Here is a 22865-nt window from a genome sequence, read left to right as displayed (position 1 = left end):
TTCTTGGGCACAAACACAATGGAAAAAAAGATAGGAGACATGGTGAAAAGGTTACCATCCCTATGACTGATCCATGAGCAAGTGCGAGTGCCAGATGTGGGTTTGAATGACTTCTAAGAACACAGAGACTTCCTTTCTTCGCCGCCACTTCAAAAAAACCTAATTTATTCAGGACAACAACAAAAACAGAACTTATTTAGACGTTCATAACAATGTGATAGTGAATAGCTTTCAACCCCCCAAATTGCATGAAATTTCCCTCATGTGGCATTTCTTTTTCCTTCCTGTTGATATTTATTTAATTCAGGGGGTTTTTTGTATTTGCCCATGTCAGACAAATTGACTGGGCAAATTACAATTCTAAAACTAAAAAAAAAAAACTAAGACAATTCAAAATAATTCAAACAGTTAAAACATCAAAGTAATACATACAGCAGCCAAGGTGATTTACCAACTAATATTTATTTATATAGATGTAGTCCTCCACTAACAACAGTTAGTTCATTTAGTGAACATTCAAAATTACAACAGTACTGAAAAATGTGACTTATGGTCATTTTTCATAGCTACTACCTTTGCAGTATCCCCATGATCTTGTAATCCAAATTCAGTCATTTGGCAACTAATTCATATTTATGACCATTGCCATGTCCCAAGATCATGGGTCATGTGATCACCTTTTGTGAGATTCTGACAAGCAGAGTCAATGGGGAAGCCAGATTCACTTAACAACCAGGTTACTAACTTATCAACTATTATGATTCATTTAACTGTGGCAAAAAAGTTGTAAAATGGGGCAAAGTTTACTTAATAAATGTTTCACTTAACAGCAGAAATTTTGGGCTCAGTTGTGGTGATAAGTCAAAGACTATCTGTACTAGTATTTATAAATAAGTCATTTATAATATATATGGCCATTATATCTTTGAATTTGAGTTTCTTATTTTAAAGTTGTGTGAACCTCTGGAATTTTTATCCTGAAATAACAATATTTTGCATTTTTATCTTGAAGCAGTCATGGGGAATTATCCATGGAATGATATGTGGGAAGAACATTAACTTTCCTTTCCACAGCATGTTGACCTCTGTGGAGAAATCAACTTGAACCGCACCTCTGTAAGAAAATGTGTAATTTTCATATATGTACAGTAGCCATGGATTGGTAGGTGATGTCACTAGATAGACAACATTTACCATATTTGTCTTTCTTGTCACCAACAGCATCCACCACTCCATCTTGTCTAAGACATATAAATCCATGGGTCATCTTGTTGTAAAACTGAAGTATATTGCCTTTCTGAAATTTCCATTTCTCAGCTGCCCACTAGAATAAAATAAAGTAAAACAACTTGTCATTCCATAAAAGACACTATATATAGAAACATAGAAGATTGACGGCAGAAAAAGACCTCATGGTCCATCTAGTCTGCCCTTATACTATTTCCTGTATTTTATCTTAGGATGGATATATGTTTATCCCAGGCACGTTTAAATTCAGTTACTGTGGATTTACCAACCACGTCTGCTGGAAGTTTGTTCCAAGCATCTACTACTCTTTCAGTAAAATAATATTTTCTCATGTTGCTTCTGATCTTCCATCCAACTAACCTCAGATTGTGTCCCCTTGTTCTTGTGTTCACTTTCCTATTAAAAACACTTCCCTCCTGAACCTTATTTAACCCTTTAACATATTTAAATGATTCGATCATGTCCCCCCTTTTCCTTTTCCAGACTATACAGATTGAGTTCATTAAGTCTTTCCTGATAAGTTTTATGCTTAAGACCTTCCACCATTTTTGTAGCCTGTCTTTGGACCTGTTCAATTTTATCAATATCTTTTTGTAGGTGAGCTCTCCAGAACTGAACACAGTATCCCAAATGTGGTCTCACCAGTGCTCTATAGAGCGGGATCACAATCGCCCTCTTCCTGCTTGTTATACCTCTAGCTATGCAGCCAAGCATTCTATTTGCTTTCCCTACCACCTGACCGCACTGTTCACCCATTTTGAGACTGTCAGAAATTATTACCCCTAAATCCTTCTCTTCTAAAGTTTTTGCTAACACAGAACTACCAATGCAATATTCAAATTGAGGATTCATTTTCCCCAAGTGCATTATTTTACATTTGGAAACATTAAACTGCAGTTTCCATTGCTTTGACCATTTATCTAGTAAAGCTAAATCGTTTGCCATATTACAGATGCCTCCAGGAATATCAACCCTATTGCACACTTTAGAGTCATCGGCAAAACTTCCTGACTTTTTTTCTCCTTTTTATTCAGGTCTGAATCTATTAGTAATTCCTTGCAATGGGGTGGACAATTGAATGAATTTGAGAATTTACTGGCCAGATGCCCTTCCTGACATCTACATGGAGTTCATAGACAATTACTTATTGCAACCAGACAGCAAATATCTGTCATTACCTATGATCGAACTCACATGCTTCTAATTGTGAGGTGTGAGCTTCACATCTAGGTCATCTAGGTCATCACACCACTCATCTGAATCTATGAGATTGTCTGGACAATTTTCTGAAATTTTATTGGCAAGTTTTTTCAGAATGGCTTGCCTTGCCTCCTTCCTATGGCTGAGAAAAAGTCACTAACTCATGGTCACTGAAATAATTTTGTGTCCAGGACAGGACTAGAACCTGCAGTTTCTGTTTTGCAGCCTGATGTCTTAAGCACTACACCAAACTAGCCTAAAAATTTCTCACTATTTCTACTGTCACAATATTCGTATTCTTCATAAGCACTCCAAAGAGAAGTGTATAAAGAATATTTTCCAGACAGTGTCTCACCTTCCATCCCATTCTTGACTTCATTGCATTTATTTTTATCAAAGCAATTTAATGGTCAAAAGCACAGCGAAATGGCCACTGAGTGGCATGATATTCCTATCTTCTCAAGAAGGAGATAGCCATTCAATTTAAAATTAACTTTTAAAGGGGGAAGGAGAGGGGAGGAGAGCGATTATTATAGATTTCAAAAGAATTTATTTATTTTCTTTTTGAAAAAATTACCATGTTCTTTCTCTTGATTTCTAGTTCTTGTTCTGTAGAAAGCAAATATTGATACAAGTAAAATATAAGAAAAAGTAAATTACTCCATTAAAATCATTCATGCATTTAAAACCAACAAAATTCTAATAAAATTCATAAATCATATAGTGTAAAAGTGGTCTTCCACAAAGAGAGACTAACTCCATTAACTGGTGGGTATGATGACCACGGGAGCCCTCAGCATTTATGAAAAATAATGTTTGTATTTAGTGATTTGAATGGTTTCCAACAGCAGAGGAGTCTGCAACAAGAATAGCCATAACTTTGCTATATTAAAAGCTGTCATTTTTAAGCTCTTACAGCTCTTAAATCTCAGGCTCTTAACTTACTTTTCCCTCATTGAAACATAAAGAAAATTTCAAAATATCAAAATAAGGCTAAGTTGCTGCATGTTACAACTCTTCCTTTCTTGTTTCTTTGGCTTTTGTGAATTTGGTTGTGTTGCTACTTGAGTTCTGCCTTTACTTAGTCTAGGATTGCGAGCCTAGGCAGATTTATTTAAAAGTAGATATTCTTTTGAAGTAAACATTTAGAATTATTCAGCTTCTGAGCTCTTTTCTAATCCTTGTGTGTCAAGGAAATATCCATTGATATTATTCTTATCATATAATACATGAGATTTTAGGAAACCCACAGTCTATCTAGTTATGTAGATGCTACGAAAAATGTAATGCAAAGTAATGTAATGTAATAATATAATGTGATGTGATATAATATAATAAATATACTATCATGTAATGTAATATAATGTAATAATATAATATGGTGTGGTGTGATGCAATATAACAATGATACGGTATGATATGATATGATATGATATGATATGATATGATATGATAAGATATGATGCGATGCGATGCGATGCGATGCAATGCAAAACGAAACAAAACAAAACGAAACGATACGATATGATACAATACAATACATATCATAATAATAAAGTCTTTGGAGAGGGGTGGCATACAAATATAAATAATAATAATAATAATAATAATAATAATAATAATAATAATAATAATAATATAATAACAACCCAACATAACATAACACAGTGATGGCGAACCTATGGCATGGGTGCCACCTGTGGCATGTGGAGCCATGTCTGCTGGCATGCAAGCTGTTGCCCTAGCTCAGCTCCAATGTGCATGTGTGTGTGTTGGCCAGCTGGTTTTTGGCTTGCCCAGAGGCTCTGGGAGGGAGTTTTTGACTTCAAAAGAGTTCTCTGGAGGGATGGGGTAGGGCGTTTTTACCCTCCCCTGGCTCTGGGGAAGCCTTTGGAGCCTGGGGAAGGTCAAACATGAGACTACTGGGCCCACCAGTAGTTGGGAAACAGGCCATTTCTGGCTTCCAGAGGGCCTCCGGGGAGGGGGTAAGATATTTTCGCCCTCCCCAGGCATTGAATTATGGTTGTGGGCACTCAAACATATGCAATAGTACATGCCCATGGTCTTTTGGCACCCAAGGGAAAAAAGGTTCGCCATAACTGGCATAACATAACAACATAACAAATATGCCATGACTTTTTCAGATAATATCCATCCCCAAGGACTTTGCCTTTTACTTACTCCTTGCAATGGTGTAATTATCAATGGCATAAAGTTCTCTGACAATTTGGCCATCGTCTTCTCCTTGATCTAGCCATCTTTTAGGAAGAAATATATTATGTAATAAGAATATAGTGGCATGCTACTATTTAATCCAAAAATATTAATATTTTATTAATTAAAAACTTTAGATGCATGATATCAGCGTTATACTTATCACTACTTCTTGATGATAGAGAAAAACATGACTACCTGATTGTATAAAGAACAGGACAGAGATGCTGAAAATTTTTAACAGAAAATCCATTAAATTGATGCATATCTTAGAATGCAGAACTGAAGACATACAAGTATGCATACAAAGGCACAAACAAATCATTTTCTATATGAAAAAAATATATTTAATTGATTGTCTTTAGTATGGGAAAAGAAGAGGACAGTCTCTTTTTAAAAAGCACCAGCAGAAATGGATTGAGACAGGAAATGAAAATATTGGAGTTAAACAAAAGTAAATATATAATTGATATGCACAAAATATTCCTACAATTACATTGCATTTCAACAATTTATTTCTGTAAGTGTTGTTAAGTTTATGATACTGCAGTATAAGATGCTCAATTAAAGCACACCTATGCCTTACTAAGAATAAATAAATATTTATTTTTTTCATACATATTATATTTATATACACTTTAAAGCATATATACATATATAATATATGCATACATAAAAATAAAACAGCCACAAATCGATATGGCTGAGCTACATGATCTAAGATTAGGTATAATACCTTAAATGAGTTACAATTTGGAAACATTATTCCTTGAATAGCCACCATATAATTCATTTAAAGCCAGGTTATTTTACAGGACAGTAGATACTTTGGCAAGGCTTTGCCATCACGGCACATGAAACATGGAATATACTTGAGACCAGGCATAATTGAAATATATAATTTCAAATATACAACAGATTTTCTGTCTAGCAAAGGACAATCAACCAGCCAAACTTTATTTTCAAAGGCTGTGGGATGACAGAGGGCTGCTGTTGGCCTGCCAAGAGAGGGCAATGTGATACATCAGATTGCAGATCTTATTTTAGAAGGCTGCTGCCACAATTGACTATTTATGTAATATGTAGAGCAGTGATAGCTAACATTTTCCGGACTGAGTGCCCAAAGTGAGGGTGGCCAAACTCCCAAAATGCAAAGCGTGTGCACCTTACGTGCATTAGTCCCACCCCCACACATGCTCAGCAGAGATCCAAAGACTAGCTGGCCAGCAGGAGGCACATGCGAATACATGGCAGAGCCAAATTGGGGCGATGGCTCATGTGCCATGAGAGAAGGCTCTGTATACCACATCTGACACATATGTCATAGGTTCGCCATCACAGATGTACAGTTTTATCATCTGCAATACAGTACTGGTTTGCATATCTCTGTGAACACATATCTGTACTTTAGATGTTTTGGATATTGATACATATTTAATTTGGTATTGAAACCTGGAATGCATGAAGCTATGTAAGAGATATTCTATTGCGGTTGAAGTTTAATATACATTGCAAACGTGAAAAATGTCTGAAATTCACTAGTAATGTTCTAAGTAAGAATTGAAAACGAGAATGCTAAACTGAGCTGAGAATACTTTTTCCCATTATCAATCAGCTGTTTGAAAGTTCAGTTTGACAATTATTGCAGGGTTCATGGGCATGTGAGAGTATTTTCAAGGAATCTGAGGCTGAAGGAACTTTGTTCCTTTGTGTTTGTAAGTCAAAAAGTTGGAAACGTCAAATCTTGGACAGCTAGTCCTGGAAAGCTCCCACAGCCAAAAGGACCTTCAATTGTCATCTCTTTAGTGCTTTGCTTTTTTCTTATCTTAGTTTTCCCAATCAGATATAATGTCAACATTATGAAATGGCTATTATAATTTTTAAAAATAATAAATTGAACAAACCTGTAACATAGGAAGATATAATCTGAGTTTGTGATAGGATCCTGGACTACAATTTTCTCCAGAAACCAACCAGTTCCTAGGTGAGAATATAAATATTCCATTCTTAATAATGAAATCAAGTCAAGTATCTATTAATATTACTACAATCTCAAGGGAGCTCTGTGCTGAATCATTCTCAAGTGCAAACTTACATACTTGATAAGTTAAAAGAGCGTCACACAAAATTTAGTCATTTTTTGTATTGCATTTAAATAATCCACATAGTGCTGCAATATTCACTTGCTTGCTTATTTGTTTACTGTATTTCTTATCTCTAATTCAAGACAGCTATGACCCTAGAACAATTTGCAGTATAAAGTCTGTACCTCTTTAGGATGATAAATCGAAACGGATCCATAAAATTGTAGATTGTTTAGGAAAGGTTCTAAACTCTTGTATATCAAGAACATATAACATAGTTGTGATTGGTTTGTTGGAAAAGTCATGGTAGCCTGACAGTACCAATCTGTCTTAATATCACATATTATATAATATATCCTGCTAAAGCCTTTCTTTCAACTTAGTCCAGATGCTCAAAAAAGTATAGAATATTAAAGCTCATTTTCTGGTTATAAAAGATCAGAGCAATTACATGCCTATTTTTCTTGAAGAAGGGTCACAAACAAATAGATTTTGCTGGGAAATGGTAGATATTAACTTACATGGTCCTAGAATGCTTGAGTATAATACTATCTCTAATTATCTCCAGAAATGTACCAACCTACTTTTAAAGATTTTGTGAAGCATTGAAAAGCATGCTCAGGTGTTTGGCTATGTGAGTCACACTATCTATCTCAACTCTCCTACCATCCATTTTTCTGAAGAAACATACAACTTTCTAAATACTGTTACTGTTAATTATCTACTGTTAATTACTGTTATGTTAATTATCTAAGATGCAATTTTATTCTTCCTTTATTTATGCTTATAGTGTTGAATGTACAGTATCCTGCTGACTACAATTGAAAGCCAGTTTATTATTGTTATACAAGTATAATGCATAAAATTAAATTAGAGAATAAATGTTTTTTAATACTTAAGAATCAATGTTAAAGAAATTTAGGAATTGAATAATATGAAGAAGCTAAATTGAAGACTGAAATTATTTACAAATAAAATTTTATTTATTTATTTATTTATTTATTTATTTATTTATTAGATTTGTATGCCGCCCCTCTCCGAAGACTCGGGGCGGCTAACAACAATGAAAAGACAATGAAAACAAATCTAATATTAAAAATAATCTTAAAAACCCCAATTTAAAGAACCACTCATACATACAAGCATACCATGTATTATTGAAAATACTTTTTAAATATATCTTTTCTTTTTATTGTACTTTTGGAATTTACAATTAATTTCATTACTTATATATTTGTAACATATCGATAGAAACAATATTTTTAAGTTATTAAATATTTAACACAAATTTAACATGAGGGGATAAGAAAATAGCTAATTTATGGACAAATCAATAATAAACCAAAATAAATGACTGAACACCGATTATTCAATGCCAGATGAAAGAAATAACACATATTAATTCCAGGAAATGGAACTATATCTTATTGAAAATAATAAGAGAAAGATTAGTTTCTTTCTCTTATTATTGAAAATAATAATATTATTGAAAATAAAGAGAAAGATTAGTTTTTTCTGCTCACAAAGGACAAAATATGTATAAGTTAATATACTGTTCTTAAGTGTTTGTTGTGATTAAGGTTTTTTTTGTTGTTATTTTTTATTTGTATATGTATATTTCTGTACTGTATTGTTTTTTATTGTATGTTATATGTTTTTTTAAATGAAGAAAATTAATAAAAATTATTTTTAAAAAAAGAAGAAAGAAAATACTCTCTATACAGAGTCTGAAAAAAAATCATCTACAAAATGTGCATATAATGTGTAAAAGTTAAACAATGTTTATTTTTCACAGGTATCTGAAGCAGTGCTGGGGAAGGATTCCCAGATTTTCCATAATAATTTGCTGTCTATAAATGGATTCACTTTTTCTTCAAAAATCATTATTCCTAAACTCAAATAGTTCTATGAAAAAAACATGTTGTATCTATGTTGTTGGAGTATATAAATATTTTTAAATTTCTGACCTGAACCAAGTCCATTGTGTCCTATAGCAATGTTATATAAATGTCCAAGGTGCACAGCTTCAAGTGAGAATGTATCAGTCTGCAATCAAGCAAATAACACACATTTAATTTTAAGAATTTGTGTTTGTCTTCTCTCATTCTCTTTCAGGTAACCCACATATGTAAATGTGAATCATAAACCTTAAACAAGTTTCCATTTATATTAAAAGAGCAATGGGAAAAATACTTTTAATCAATTACTGTTAAATGCCCCAAGTTAAGAAAATCAATAAGACATTTTACTCCAATTAATTGAATTAAACTATGGTAAATCATTTTTAAAGCCAAAACACACACTAAAACTGTTTATAATTTTCTTTAAATTTAGTTTTTACAAGGTTATAGTGCCTCGGGCTAATTAAAGCAGTGAAGATAGCATGGTCACAAAATTGCTACATTAAAGCTAAATTGACTTAGCAGGGCTGGAAGTACTTCTGTTTCATGCTAAAAATTTAAGGTGCAATTTCTCCCCCCCCCCCCCCCCCACAAATAACTGTTCTGTATATTTGCTGTAAGATTCATGTGCAAATAGATGTTTAGCACTTTTATGCTGGAAATAGCACCGGTGGTCTTTACTCACCGGTGCCTTTTGCTGGAGGCTTGGGGAGACAGGGACACATGGCGGCTGCCATCTTGGATTCGGCCGAGATCTCGCTAGACTTCACGAGATCTCGGCCAGGGTGGCCTGATCGGTGACATCTCCAGGCAGGGCCTGCCTGCCCTATAAAAGGGCGCGCAGGCCTGAGGCTCTCCCTTCGAACCCGGACTCGTTTCCTGGCCAGACACCCACCTGCCCTCCCTATCTTACAGTAAGCTACTATGGGTCGCCTTATGGGGCCGAATAGGAATTTTTGGCGGTCTGGCCCCTTTGCCATGACCGTTTTTTCGCCTATTCCTCACTGGGGTGACGGACAGAGCGGTTAGGGGTGCTTCCCCCTCTTTAGGTTGATTGGCTTACCTTTGGTCATTTGGGTAGGCAGGTTAGGGGCGGAAAACTGGATGGTGGTTTAGCAACTGCGTGTTCTCCGTTGGGCATCTTTGGGGATGATTGACAGGTTCTCTCCAAGCTTGTGGTTTTGGCGACCTGAGCAGCTGGGGGGAACTTGTCTTTGGGTCCCGCCCATTTAATTCCCCTTTTAGGGGTTAGCTGGCGGGACCTCCCACATGCAAGTGCATGGCATGGTCTCAGGTGAGGGAGGGGTCCCACACCTGGATTAGCATGGAGCTACACCCATATGTTGCCCCGGAAGTTTATTATACATCATTTTCCGCCCTGGAAGCAATTGTTTGACCCTGCAGGTCCAAGTCAGGGTCATTGGTTAATTATGTTGATTATGCTAATTTGATTAAATAAATTATGCAAATTTATTTTAATAAAAATGACCCAGTTTTAAATCCAGCTCATTTGTGTCCGTGTCGTTACTCAGCCACTCCTGCAAAATACCAAAGGGAGTCTTATCTCTTCGACTAAAAGACGAGGAAGAGAACATAATAATATTTAATCTACCTTCCTTCTTAAAATATATAGGACTGTGGGCGTATATAATTCTATGAAGTTATTTTAATAAATTTTATTTGTAATGCAATCTATACAAATTCATAGCCTTTGCTGAATTGTGAAAAGTGTTGTATTCACACGAACTCATTTTATTTATTTTGCGCATATATAATGGTGTCCAACTTATACAATGTGACTTTGGGCAGAGTACAAGAGAACACTGACAAACAGGTAAGCTACCGTATGTTGTTCAAATACACCAATAAATAAAATGGTGAGCCAAATGGAAGAATTAGAAAACAAAAATGGGACTCCATTCAAATGGACCTAAATGTCTAGAGGAAAAAAAAAGACAAAAAATACATTTTGGGAACAAAGACTCAGCAGTTAAAGTTGCTAAGATTGTCAGCTGACAACCCAGCTGAGCTCCATGCAATGGGATGATCTTCCATTATGCCCCCGCTCCTATCCACCTGGCAGTTCAAAAGCAAGCAAATGCAAGTAAATAAATGTGTACCATTTTGCTAGGAAAGTAACAATGTTCCATGAGCCTCAGCCTATAGCTATGCTATCCACATGAGCATAGAAATGTCTTCGGATAATGCTGGTTCTCTTGGTCAAGAAAGAATGAGCACCATGCCTAGAACTGAGTATGTGCACGCATGCCTCCCGATGAAATTTTGCTTCTCCACATGAGAATGAAGCAAAATCTTTATTTATTTTATTTATTTATTTATTTTGTCCAATACACAATGAGGGTTTTAGTGGGTATATATATATGTATGTATGTATGTAGGTATGTATGCATATACCCGGTCTTGGTATATTCGGGTTTCTTCCCGTGTAGAATTTGGAAATTTCTGGTGACGTTTCGATGAGGTTCCACTCGTCATCTTCAGGCTGGTGTTTCTGTCCTTGTTCTAGGGCCAACACAGCGAGACCTGAGCTGCCTTCCTTCTATAAATACTGGTGGCTGGGTGTGGTTTGATGGCTCAGCAATTGCCTGCTGTGTAGAAACTTCCTGGTGAGTCAGTGGGGTAACACCTGGGGTCGTTGATGTAACTGAGGTATGCTGATTAGTTAATGGTTGTGGATTAGGCATGATATCCTGAGTAGTTGGAGCTTGCAGGCTACTTGATTGTTTTGCAATGTGTGTTCTGAGTCTGGTTTCAGTTTTTATGGCTGGGTTACGTTTGAGGGCTGGTTTCCAGATGTCTGGTAGGCGGGAGATATCATCCCGCTTGTTCATATTTTGGGGATGTTTTTCTATGTTTTTCTATACACATAATAAAATACATGATGAAGGTTATAGATGATATACTCATAGTAAAATATATCTAAGAAAGAATAGAAAATAAGATATAGTAATAGAACATATCAATGAAAGAATAGAAGAAGAGAAATAGGAATAGAAGAAAGGAATAGGAGATATAAGAGAGCAATAGGACAGGGGACGGAAGGCACTCTAGTGCACTTGTACTCGCCCCTTACTGACCTCTTAGGAATCTGGATAAGTCAGCCATGGATAATCCAAGGGTAAACTGTTGGGGGTTTGGGGATGACACTATAGAGTCCGGTAATGAGTTCCACGCTTCGACAATTCAGTTACTGAAGTCATATTTTTTACAGTCAAGTTTGGAGCGGTTAATATTAAGTTTAAATCTGTTGTGTGCTTTGTGTTGTTGTGGTTGAAGCTGAAGTAGTCTCCGACAGGCAGGACGTTGCAGCACAAGAGAGATTTTGGTGATTTTTTTGCTTCTGCACATGCACAGAAGCAAAATAAATCCCCGAAATCTCACCCACACACATGTCCCTTTCTGTGCGCATGCACAGAAGCAAAATTTTGCCGGGATGTGCATGTGCACACACCAGCGACTAAAAGCTCCACGCCCAGCTCCATTTTTACTACCAGTGCATCATCCTCATCCATACCAGTAGGAACCAGATACTGATTTCAGGAAAAGGATTTTTATATATAATATAGTTTGTCAGTTTCTTCTGTGGGAAGAGGGTATTTACTTTAATTCACTCACTTGTCCTTTCATGTGTTTTTGAGACTTCATTGACCTATGCAGCCGTCGGCACCCCGTGTCACCTTTTTCTCCATTGATTGTTATGTAAACATCAGCTTCTGTCCCGGCATTCCAGAGGTCACCATTTACTACATGTACCTTGTACATTGCAACTGAAAATAAAAAAGACAGCAATTTACCAACATTGCGCTTTTATACTGCTGTCTCAACATGCATCAATATCATATTTATTCATTGTATTTAGCTGAACATTTAAAGTACATGATTCTGAGTGGTTCACAATTAAAAAACAATTTAAAAAGGATAAATTAAAATAGTGATTGGAGAACCATAATAAGTCTTCAACATACCCAAGAGATAAGTTCCATTCCACATCTGGAACTTTAGGCTCAGGCATAGAACCATGTTCTGGAAGTTTACCTGGAAGAATGGGGTGTCCCTGATGCATAATGGGAAGTTCGTGACTGATTTCACCTTCATCTTGAGTTTGTGTCAGCCACTTTTCAACAGAGAAATCATATTTTTCCTGTGTAACAAGATTCTGCAATTGCAGCTGAAAGACAAATGAATGAATCTAGATTATTGTATGATCTTTGCAGTAATGGAGTAGTTTTGCTATCACATTCCAATGTGATAGGAGCTTAAGTTTAAAAAGAGATTCATTTTTCACACGCATTTTACAGGTATGACTTCTCCATGTGGAATGAAATTCCAAGGTTTCATATATATTTGGTAGTATATAAGCATGTTGATGTGTGCTTTTGAATGTATGCTTTCCTGATTCCTAGAATTCTAAGAAAGGTATTTTGCATATACAAAGAGAACAAAATATTCTAATTACATACCCTGAAATATTCAAGAGATCCTAAAGAAATTTCAAAACTGTTTGTTTGTTTGTTCAGATTTATATGCCGCTGAACTCCCAATAAACTGAACTCCCGAATAAATCTTAATTACATTCTAGAGCAGTGAAAACGTTTCACTAAGAAACTATATTAAATTTACACTGAAAGCATGCTTTGGATGACACATGTACGTATGAATATATTTATGTATGTATGTATATGTTTGTGCATGTTCATCAAGATTTATTTTTCTTTGTCCAGGAGGGGAGAATAATTTATAAGGGTCTAATTGCCAACAAATGAAATAGGTTTATTATTAAGATGCTGTCTCTGAACTACATGTTCCAACCAGAGTGCTTAAAAGACCAAATCAGGACAGAGCCTCCTGGAAAACAACTATTTGTGTGGTTGCTATGAGTTGGTGGGATATAAGCAAACAATCAATAATTATTAATGTGATATCTCATTCAGTGCTCCTGATATCATATACTGTCTCCCATTATGTATCCTCTACTTGAAAATATACGGAAAACATTTATTTCAGATAGTTGACCATTCCTTAATGGAATGGTCATTATTTATTATTTCATTATTTCAATCACAAAATCAGAGAACAACATACTATATCTTAGCATTCTGGTCATATAGCACATAGTATGTTCATGACTGATATTTCAGGTGGTATTTCCATTTTTCTAAGCTTTTCAAATCTAACAAGGGTTTTATAGTATATGCAGTTCATTTATCATTAGAGTGGCACATAGACCTAACTATATAAATAGTATTAAATTATGTCACCTCTTTGCAGTGCCAGGCAGGGGTTTCTCCAGAGTTATTATGTCCTATCCGTATTTTGTGTAGAGCTCCCAAATTTTCTGTGTCAATCTGTTCACATAATATAGCAAACCAAATAGTATATCATATATATTTTTGAAAACAAATATGCTACTATAACTTCTTTAACAATATAAGGTCCAATTAAAACATCTTTAGGGAAATTCCAGAGGAAAAACTATTACATTTTCAAATGAAACTATGTTACTTTGAATTTTACTTCATGCTAAAGTAAACCTAGATAATCATGTATCTGTGTTGCCCTCAAAAATATTTGGATATTAATTATCATAAACTTCAGATATTGTGAAGACCGCAATATAAGACAATCAAACAGAAACTCTAAGACCATAATTGTAAGGAATAAAATGTTCATTAGAATAACATTTGACAGTTATTTAAAGATTTAAAATGATCATTTTAGAGGCCAGAATTATTTCAGTGCATGAAGATTACTGATTAATTTCTTTTATTATAGCAATTATTGTTCAATTTAATCTACATTTTTCAGGAACTAATATTCATTAAACTCAAAATTACACAATTACATTTGTGCAGTCATAAATGACACTGTTTTGACAAAGCAAGAAATAAATTCATAGCCTTATAAGCTTCCAGGATCTGTATTTCAATTTGAATCTTTTTTTTTGTTCCATACATTTGAATAGACAAAAGGCAGACAGCCATCTGACCAATGGAATTCCAAAAATATTCCATTTCTGATTCCTTCTTTCTTCTAACAGTTCTGACATCTCCCCATTTGATCTATTTGTCCCTTAACAACAAACTGCAATATCTACCAATAAATTCCATATTTTTCGGAGTATAAGACACACCTGAGTATAAGATGCACCTTAGTTTTTGGGGAGGAAAATAGGGAAAAGAAACTGCTTACCAGATAGTCATCTGGCTAGCGTCTTTAGTCTGGTCAGTTTCAGCATATTATTTTATCCCATGGTTAGGGCTTTTAAAAAAGCTTATTTGGAGAGAGTAACAATGAAAGAGCTTGCAAGCCATTAAGAGCTGGGAAAATCATTAACATCTAGTTAGGGCTGGAAAGAAACATTCAGAGCAAGTAGAGCAATGAAAAAAACCCTGCAAAACTTAAGGCTTGGAAAACATTCTTTGCAAAGAGTAACAATGAAAGAGCTTGCAAGCTGGTAAGAGCTGGGAACATCTTTACCTGGGAACATCTAACATCTGGTTAAGACTGGAAAAAAAGCTTTGAAAAAAGCTAGATTCAGAATATAAGACACACCCAAATTTTCAGCCTCTTTTAGGGAGGAAAAAGGCACATCTTATACTCCAAAAATATGGTAGGCTATAGCGTTATTACTATCTTCACTAGATTTATATTCAGGAAGTGACAATGGCAGATATAGAACTGTGTGCTGGTAGTCAAAATTTCCTTCAGCTTAAAAAAATAAGCTAAAATAGAGGTTCAAGCATACTTCAGTTCAGATAAGTAGTCTTATTTTTTTGGGGGGACTTATTAGGCATTATGATGTATTTTCAATTACTGTTGTCTATAAAATGTAATTACTATTTACAGTAAAAGAAAAATTTGAAATGGTTTCTGCTCTTTCCCCAACCCAACCTTTGCAATGGCCCCATTCTTTTGAACACAGGGCAGTTACCACCTTTTTCTTCTTTTGGTAACAGACCAACAGACTGATATCAAGCTGTATTTTTTTTACCATGTAAGAATTAGCTTTCACAAAAAGAAGCAAAACAGTCATTTGAACAAGACCTACCAATTTATTTATACATTCTTCTCAAGTAAATCCCATGCTAAGGATCAAAGAGGAAAGATAGTAACCAAAATTGTAGTCATTGTAGCTGTTATAATATAATATAACAACAGAGTTGGAAGGGACCTTGGAGGTCTTCTAATCCAACCCCCTGCTTAGACAGGGAAGCCTACACTACTTAAGACGGGTGGTTATCCAACATCTGCTTAAAAACTTCCAGTGTTGAGGTGATTCACAACTTCTGGAGGCAAGCTATTCCACTGATCAACCATTCTGACTGTCAGGAAATTTCTCTTTAGTTCTAAGTTACTTCTCTCCTTGTTTCGTTTCTATCCATTGCTTCCTGTTCTACCCTCAGGTGCTTTGGAGAATAGATTGACTCCTTCTTCTTTGTGGTAACCCCTGAGATACTGGAACATTGCTATCATGTCTCCCCTGGTTCTTCTTTTCATTAAAGTAGCCATGACCACTTCCTGCAACCATTCTTCATAGGTTTTAGCCTCCAGTCCCCTAATCATGTTTGTTGCTCTTCTCTGCACTTTTTCTAGAGTCTCAATATCCTTTTTGCATTGTGGCGACCAAAACTGAATGCAGTATTCCAAGTGTGGCCTTACCAAGGCTTTATAAAGCAGTATTAACACTTCACGTGATCTTGATTCTATCCCTCTGTTGATGCAGCCTAGAACCGTGTTAGCTTTTTTGGCAGCTGCTGCACACTGCTGATTCATATTTAAATGTTTGTCCATTAGGACTCCAAGATACTCCTCACAGTTACTATTGTTACACAATGTACCACATATACTGTATCTGTGCATTTTGGGGGTTTTGCCTAAATGTAGAACCTTAATTTTTTCACCTGTTCTTGAGTTGTGTCAACTGAAGCAACTACATCATTATGAGCTGTGGTTCGGAATGCAGTATTGCCAGGAGTTTAATCAATAATTAAATGGCATTATTCTAAATTCTTGTTATAATAAATAGCTTACCATGAAAGTATCTGTGCTTCCTCTTTCAAACACTTTTTTCTCTTCTCCATATAGAAATACAGCTCCTGAATTGCCTTGCTCCCCATATAAAGTAATATAAACTTGCGAGCTGGTTCCTGAAGATGGTTGGTCACTGGTAAAAATTACTACCTTCCATTTTATAGCTACAGAAACATGAAAAGTTATTTTAAACTATGTTACCATTGGGAATATCTCCATCCCTGTGAGATCAGCTCTTTCCTAAATCAGTTCTAAGAGACTTGAACTTCAAATTACTTATGTTTCTTTAAGGTTCCACTACACATTTAGGCATATATTGGTTTACAGCAGCTGGTTTATTATTGGCTGTTTTATTCAATGGTGTATATTGAAAATTGCTTTTGGTTTATTTGGTGTACTTTTATTTGGTATACTTTTAGAGGACAAAAACCTGTTTAAAACACACAATTATAACAATATTTACCAAAGTGAATTTAATATAGTGTTTGTAAAAATAATGTACATAAAAAAATTACTTCCTGGAGTTTGTGGATCTGAATTATATTTGCAAGAACAATAAGTTATAATATTAATATTAATCCCTTAATGCAGTGTATAAATTAATGTAAAATGGCAGCACTTACAATAAGAAAATTAAGGTCAGTGTCATTTAAAACATAAAAATTCAATATTTCCTTCAATAACTAGGAAATAAGATTAAACAATATAAAATGTGTCTCTAAAGCATACATATTAAGGCAATCCCAAATGTTTATCAATACCTGCTGAAAATGAACACCGAATAATCCTTAGAAGTTGATACAGTGAAAGTAATTTTCAGTTCAAACTATATAAATGCAGAGTGTGGAGTCTAAATTCAATGTCTTCTTATTCAGCATTCAGGTATTGCATAGAGTATCAACAAAGCATTTATCTAAATATATGCTTAAAAGTAAACTAAATTTGCACGATCTTTTCTTTGTTATCCTCCTTTTTGCTCCTTTGGAGAAGGAATCTGAAACCAGTTAAATTAAACAGTTTTCCTTACATAAATCTCTTTTACCACCAACCTGAGTGGAATTTAAACAGTCATACTTATTTGTGGCCTATCTTCTTATCTTCTCTCTTAGTTATTCAGGAGAGAAATCTGTCATAGGAGGTTTATATTGGTTCATTTGTTCTGATACGTGCTTCAATAATGACTTACATTACTAAGAATAACAGCAACAAATCTGCATAGAATAATTTTTTAATAAAGGATTTTCTTCACTAGTAAAATGCAGTGTTATGCTCATTTATTAATCCAACATAGCACTATTAAAGAAAAAAAACTAGTTTCAAAATTTGAATCTTTGATATCAAAGATAAAGGAATATTTTGTTCTTTCTGTTGTGTCTGGTAGACCAGTGTTTCCCAACCTTGGCAACTTGAAGATATTTGGACTTCAACTCCCAGAATTTCCCAGCCAGCAAATGCTGGCTGGGGAATTCTGGGAGTTGAAGTCCAGATATCTTTAAGTTGCCAAGGTTGGGAAACACTGTGGTAGAGAATTAGGTTTAGTTACCCACCCCTTATTTCCTGAGCGGGAAAATACAGTTACCAGATTGGTTGGCCCAGCCTGTCAGCAGGGATATAAATAGCTGCCAGGCACGGCCATTTTGTGGTTGCTTATTCTTGTTCTGCTTGCTGTTACTTGCTGTATTATTAATAAACTGTTTGATCATTCTGGGCCTACTCTGCCTCATTTCTTGGAACAGATGTTACACTTTCCAAGCAGTTTGTACTTCCTTGGGTTATCTGAAGATGAACAATAATTGTATCATTGGGAGATTTAACTGGTACCACTTACTTAATATGTCTTAATACAAAGAATCCTGAAAAATATAAATACTGTGTACAGCTGACACACATATTTTATTAAGTGGTTCTAAACTGTTGCTATCCTAATAAATAAGAAATTTACACTATGCTGTACTGTACATCCGATATGTAAGACCAAATTTGCCTCTGCTTGTTTGTGTTTTCAGAAACCACTCGAAATAAGCAACTTTTCCTATTTGTTCTCATAACTGTACTTTGCAATATGATACAGAAAATGGTCTTTCACATCTGGGCTGCAAAAAAAAAGAGATGCTGCAAAAAAATGGACTTCCACTAGATGACAGCAAAACATGCAGAAAAATAAATATTCTGAAAACACCTTGAATTTTGCAACCCTGATTTTGTAGCTCTAGCCATACATTAATTGCCTCTCACTAGTGCTCCTCTGTAATATAAGAATTGTATTTATCAGACTCAGGAAAAAATAAGCTAAACCACATACAAATTTCTCATGTTCCAGATTTCAGATCATCTTATTATTTCTCTGTCTCTTTTTTTAAGCTCCAAAATATCTCTCTGCATATTCAGTTATTAACCAACAAGACGGAATGGCTGTGGGTTTTGCCTTCCAAGGACAATCCCATCTGTCTGTCAATTACCCTATGGAGAGTCATTGCCCCCTCAGAAAGGGTCCGCAACTTGGGTGTCCTCCTCAATCCACAGCTGAGCTTAGAAGACCATGGCAAGGGGGCCATTCGCACGGGTGCACCTGGTGCACCAGTTGCAGCTATATTTGGATAAGGAGTCACTTCTCACAGTCACTCATGCCCTTATCACCTCGAGGTTAGACTACTGTAATGCTCTCTACATAGGGCTCCCTTTGAAGAGTGTTCGGAGACTGCAAATCATGCAAAATGCAGCTGTGTGAGCTATTGTGGGGCTTCCAAGATCTGCCCACATTTCAACATCACTCCGTGAGCTGCACTGATTGCCAATTGGTCTCTGGGCACCATTCAAAGTGTTGGTTATGACCTATAAAGCCCTACAGGGCTGAGAACCAGTTTACCTACAGGACCATCTTCTGCCTCAAATACCCCAGTGGCTGGCTAGCTCCCATAGAGCCGACCTTCTTTTGGTCCAGTCAGCCAGACAATATTATCTGGCAGGGCCTAGGGGAAGAGCCTTCTCTATGATGGCCCCAGCCTTTGGAATGAACTCCTTCCGGAGATACGTACCGTTCCCTCTCTCCTGGTCTTTCGCAAAGCTTTGAAGACCTATCTTTGCCGGCAGGCATGGGGGCCATGAGCAGTGAGATTGACCAATGCTGTGAGTGATTGGAATGGATGAATGTGGATGACTGTGTTGAGATAGGGTTTGCATTTTGTTAGTTTTGTAATATTTTTAAAATAATTACATTTCTGCATATGTATTGTATTGAGAAAGGCGGCATAGAAGTCTAATTAATAAATAAATAATAAATATTATTAGTCAGCAATTGATATAGTTGTCAAGGTTTTGTGTTCTGAATATGGTGACCCAAATTCAAATCCATTCAATGAAGTTCATCAAGTAACTTTGAACCAGCACTACGTTAGCCAAAACTATCCCCACACACATACATCAGTTTAATATTGTAAACAGTGAGGGAGGGGATTCTATGAGTATTGGCTTGAATTCCTGGAAGGAAAGTGACATCATAATCCATACATATTAAAACTGTAGGATAGAACATACTCAATAAGTCATTAAGTTTGATTTGTACTTGTAGAGTGTTATATATAAATCTTTTATTATACATATCAGTGAAGTAATACTGTATCTAATTTATTAATCTATTCTAATATTATAGAGTCAAAAATGTTGAAAGGAAATTTAATTAATGACCCCAAGAAGAATGAGTGGTCAGATTGTTCTGCAAATTACATGACTATTTGTATGGGGACATCTCCCATAGTACACCAGGCCTCAACTCAATTACAATTTTTATCTGATTAAACCAATCATATAAAACCCTAATAATCTCAACTGAAGCCTAGTTTTGGTCTAGTAAATATTGATTTGCACATATAAAGTCAACTACATGATTAGCCTCTAAGGATATATTTTATTATCTCTTTCCATAAACTGAGAATAGTAATAATTTACATCTTGTAAAAGCAGGTACTGGGGAAAATAATTAAGACAACTTTGGTTTACAAAAATCATTCCTAAAATCAGTTATCTGTAATGTCATGAAGCCTGGAATTGGCCTTCAATTTAGATTGTTCACCTCACAAGCAAATTAGGACTCAAATTAAACAGAAATTCTTTATTTTTCTTCATTCAGTTATATCACAACTTCATAATAATAATTCAGATTATTGTTCATACTTTTATTTTACAGGACACTACAGTAAGTTTAATAATATTCAGATTCAAAATATTTATTAAAATCAAAGACCAATACAATTAAAAATGCTCAAATATATAATTGAAAGTTTAGAATACAATAATGGCTAATAACAAATAACATCTATGTTAAAGTCATAATTTGGCAGCCTATCTATCAGTTGCATGTAAACAAGAACACAGTAAATAGTGTGGCAGTGTTGAGGAATTATTTGCTTAGCAGAGTGATGGCATTTGGAAAAAAACTGTTCCTGTGTCTAGTTGTTTTGGTGTGCATGCTCTATAGCATTGTTTTGATGGTAGGAGTTGAAGCAGTTTGTGTCCAGGATATGAGTGCTTGTAAATATTTTCACAGGCCTTTTTTTTGACTCATGCAGTATACAGTTCCTCAACAGAATGCAGGGTAGCAATTGTTTTTTCTGCAGTTCTGATTATCCTGTGAAGTCTGTGTATGGGTTGTTGGGTTGCAGAACCAAACCAGACAGTTATAGAGGTGCAGATGACACTCATTAATTCATCTGCATAACCAAATCAGCAGCTCTTTGGGCAGTTTGAGCTTCCTGAGTTGGCGCAGAAAGAACATTATTTGTTGTGGTTTTTTGATGATGTTTTTGATGTCAGGTAACCATTTTAGGTCTTGAGATATGATAGAACCTAGAAATTTGAACCATTTTAGGTCTTGAGATATGATAGAACCTAGACATTTGAAGTTCTCTACTGTTGATAATGTGTTGTCTAGTATTATAAGAGATAATGAGCCGGGGTGGTGCAGCAGATAGAGTGCTGTACTGCAGACCACTGAAGCTGACTTGTAAATCTGAAGGTCAGTGGTTCAAATCTCATCACCGACTCAAGGTTGACTCAGCCTTCCATCCTTCCGAGGTGGGTAAAATGAGGACCCAGATTGTGGGGGCAATAGCCTAGCTCTGTTAAAAAAAGTGCTATTGCTAACATGTTGTAAGCCGCCCTGAGTCCAAGGAGAAGGGCGGCATAAAAATTGAATAAATAAATAAATAAATAATAGAATGGGAGGATTTCTCCTAAAATCTACCACAATTTCTACCGTTCTGAGTGTATTCAGTTCCAGATTGTTCCAGTCGCACCATGAGGTTAGTTGTTCAACTTCCCATCTGTATGCGGTTTCACCATTGTCTCAAGGCCAATCACTGTTGTATCATCTGCAAACTTCAGTATTTTAACAGATGGCTCATTTGAGATGTAGTCATTGGTATATAAAGAGAAGTGGTGAGAGCACACAGCCTTGGAGGGAGTTTGTGCTAATTGTACAGGTGTCTTGTGTAATTTTGCCTAGCTTCACCTGCTGCTTCCTGTCTGTTAGAAAGCTTGTGACACACATTTACAAGTATGTTCAAGTACTCCTAGCTGATTTAGTTTTGTTAGAAAAATGTTTCGTATGATGGTATTGAATGCTGAATTAAAGTCTACAAAGAGGACCCTTGTGTAGAGGTTGTAGAATGTAGTGCAGTGTCGATCTATTTGCTCTATATACAAATTGCAGGCGGTCTGAATGGTTTTCAAGTTGGACATCATTAGTCTTTCAAAGGTTTTCATAACTACAGATGTTAGTGTCACAGGTCATTCAGTTCCTTGATGGAGAGATTCTTCATCACTGGGATGATAGGGAAGCATTTGAAGCAAGAAAGAACATGGCATATTTCTAGTGATTTGTTGAAGATTTGGGTGAAGATGGGGGGCAATTGGTCAACACAGACTTTTATACAAGAAAGAGTTATCTTGTCTGGGCCTGATACTTTTCCTGGCATCTGTCTATGAAATAGATCTTGCATTTCTTTTCTGTGACCACTAGGGTTTGTGAATCTAATGGGATGGGATAAGTTGTAGGAGATTTGGCTGTTATTGATGTGCCTGGGATGGAGGCTGTGGAGATAGGTGGCTATAGTTTCCTTTCAAATCTTCAGTAGAACACATTCAGGTCCTCTGCCAATTGCTGATTTTC

At 35.6% G+C, this 22865-nt stretch overlaps 1 protein-coding gene across 2 annotated transcripts in view; it reads right to left on the bottom strand.

Annotated features, from left to right (window-relative positions):
- Positions 1–22865, bottom strand: part of RP1 (RP1 axonemal microtubule associated) — a 210839-nt gene that overhangs the window by 146883 nt on the left and 41091 nt on the right. For both annotated transcript variants that reach the window (XM_070747755.1, XM_070747756.1), the window contains exons 4-13: positions 16700–16863; positions 13927–14013; positions 12704–12836; positions 12284–12435; positions 8714–8792; positions 6567–6642; positions 4630–4706; positions 3026–3057; positions 1195–1324; positions 56–159 (exon numbers count right to left, since the gene is read on the bottom strand). In XM_070747755.1, coding sequence (XP_070603856.1) covers positions 56–159; positions 1195–1324; positions 3026–3057; positions 4630–4706; positions 6567–6642; positions 8714–8792; positions 12284–12435; positions 12704–12836; positions 13927–14013; positions 16700–16863 — 1034 coding nt within the window. The remainder of the gene's footprint in view (positions 1–55; positions 160–1194; positions 1325–3025; positions 3058–4629; positions 4707–6566; positions 6643–8713; positions 8793–12283; positions 12436–12703; positions 12837–13926; positions 14014–16699; positions 16864–22865) is intronic.

This window comes from Erythrolamprus reginae, chromosome 3 (assembly GCF_031021105.1).
Source record: "Erythrolamprus reginae isolate rEryReg1 chromosome 3, rEryReg1.hap1, whole genome shotgun sequence".
Classification (NCBI taxonomy): Eukaryota; Metazoa; Chordata; class Lepidosauria; order Squamata; family Dipsadidae; genus Erythrolamprus; species Erythrolamprus reginae.
The sequence above is the reverse complement of the archived record's forward strand: the minus strand, read 5'-3'. Positions and strand labels throughout refer to the sequence as shown.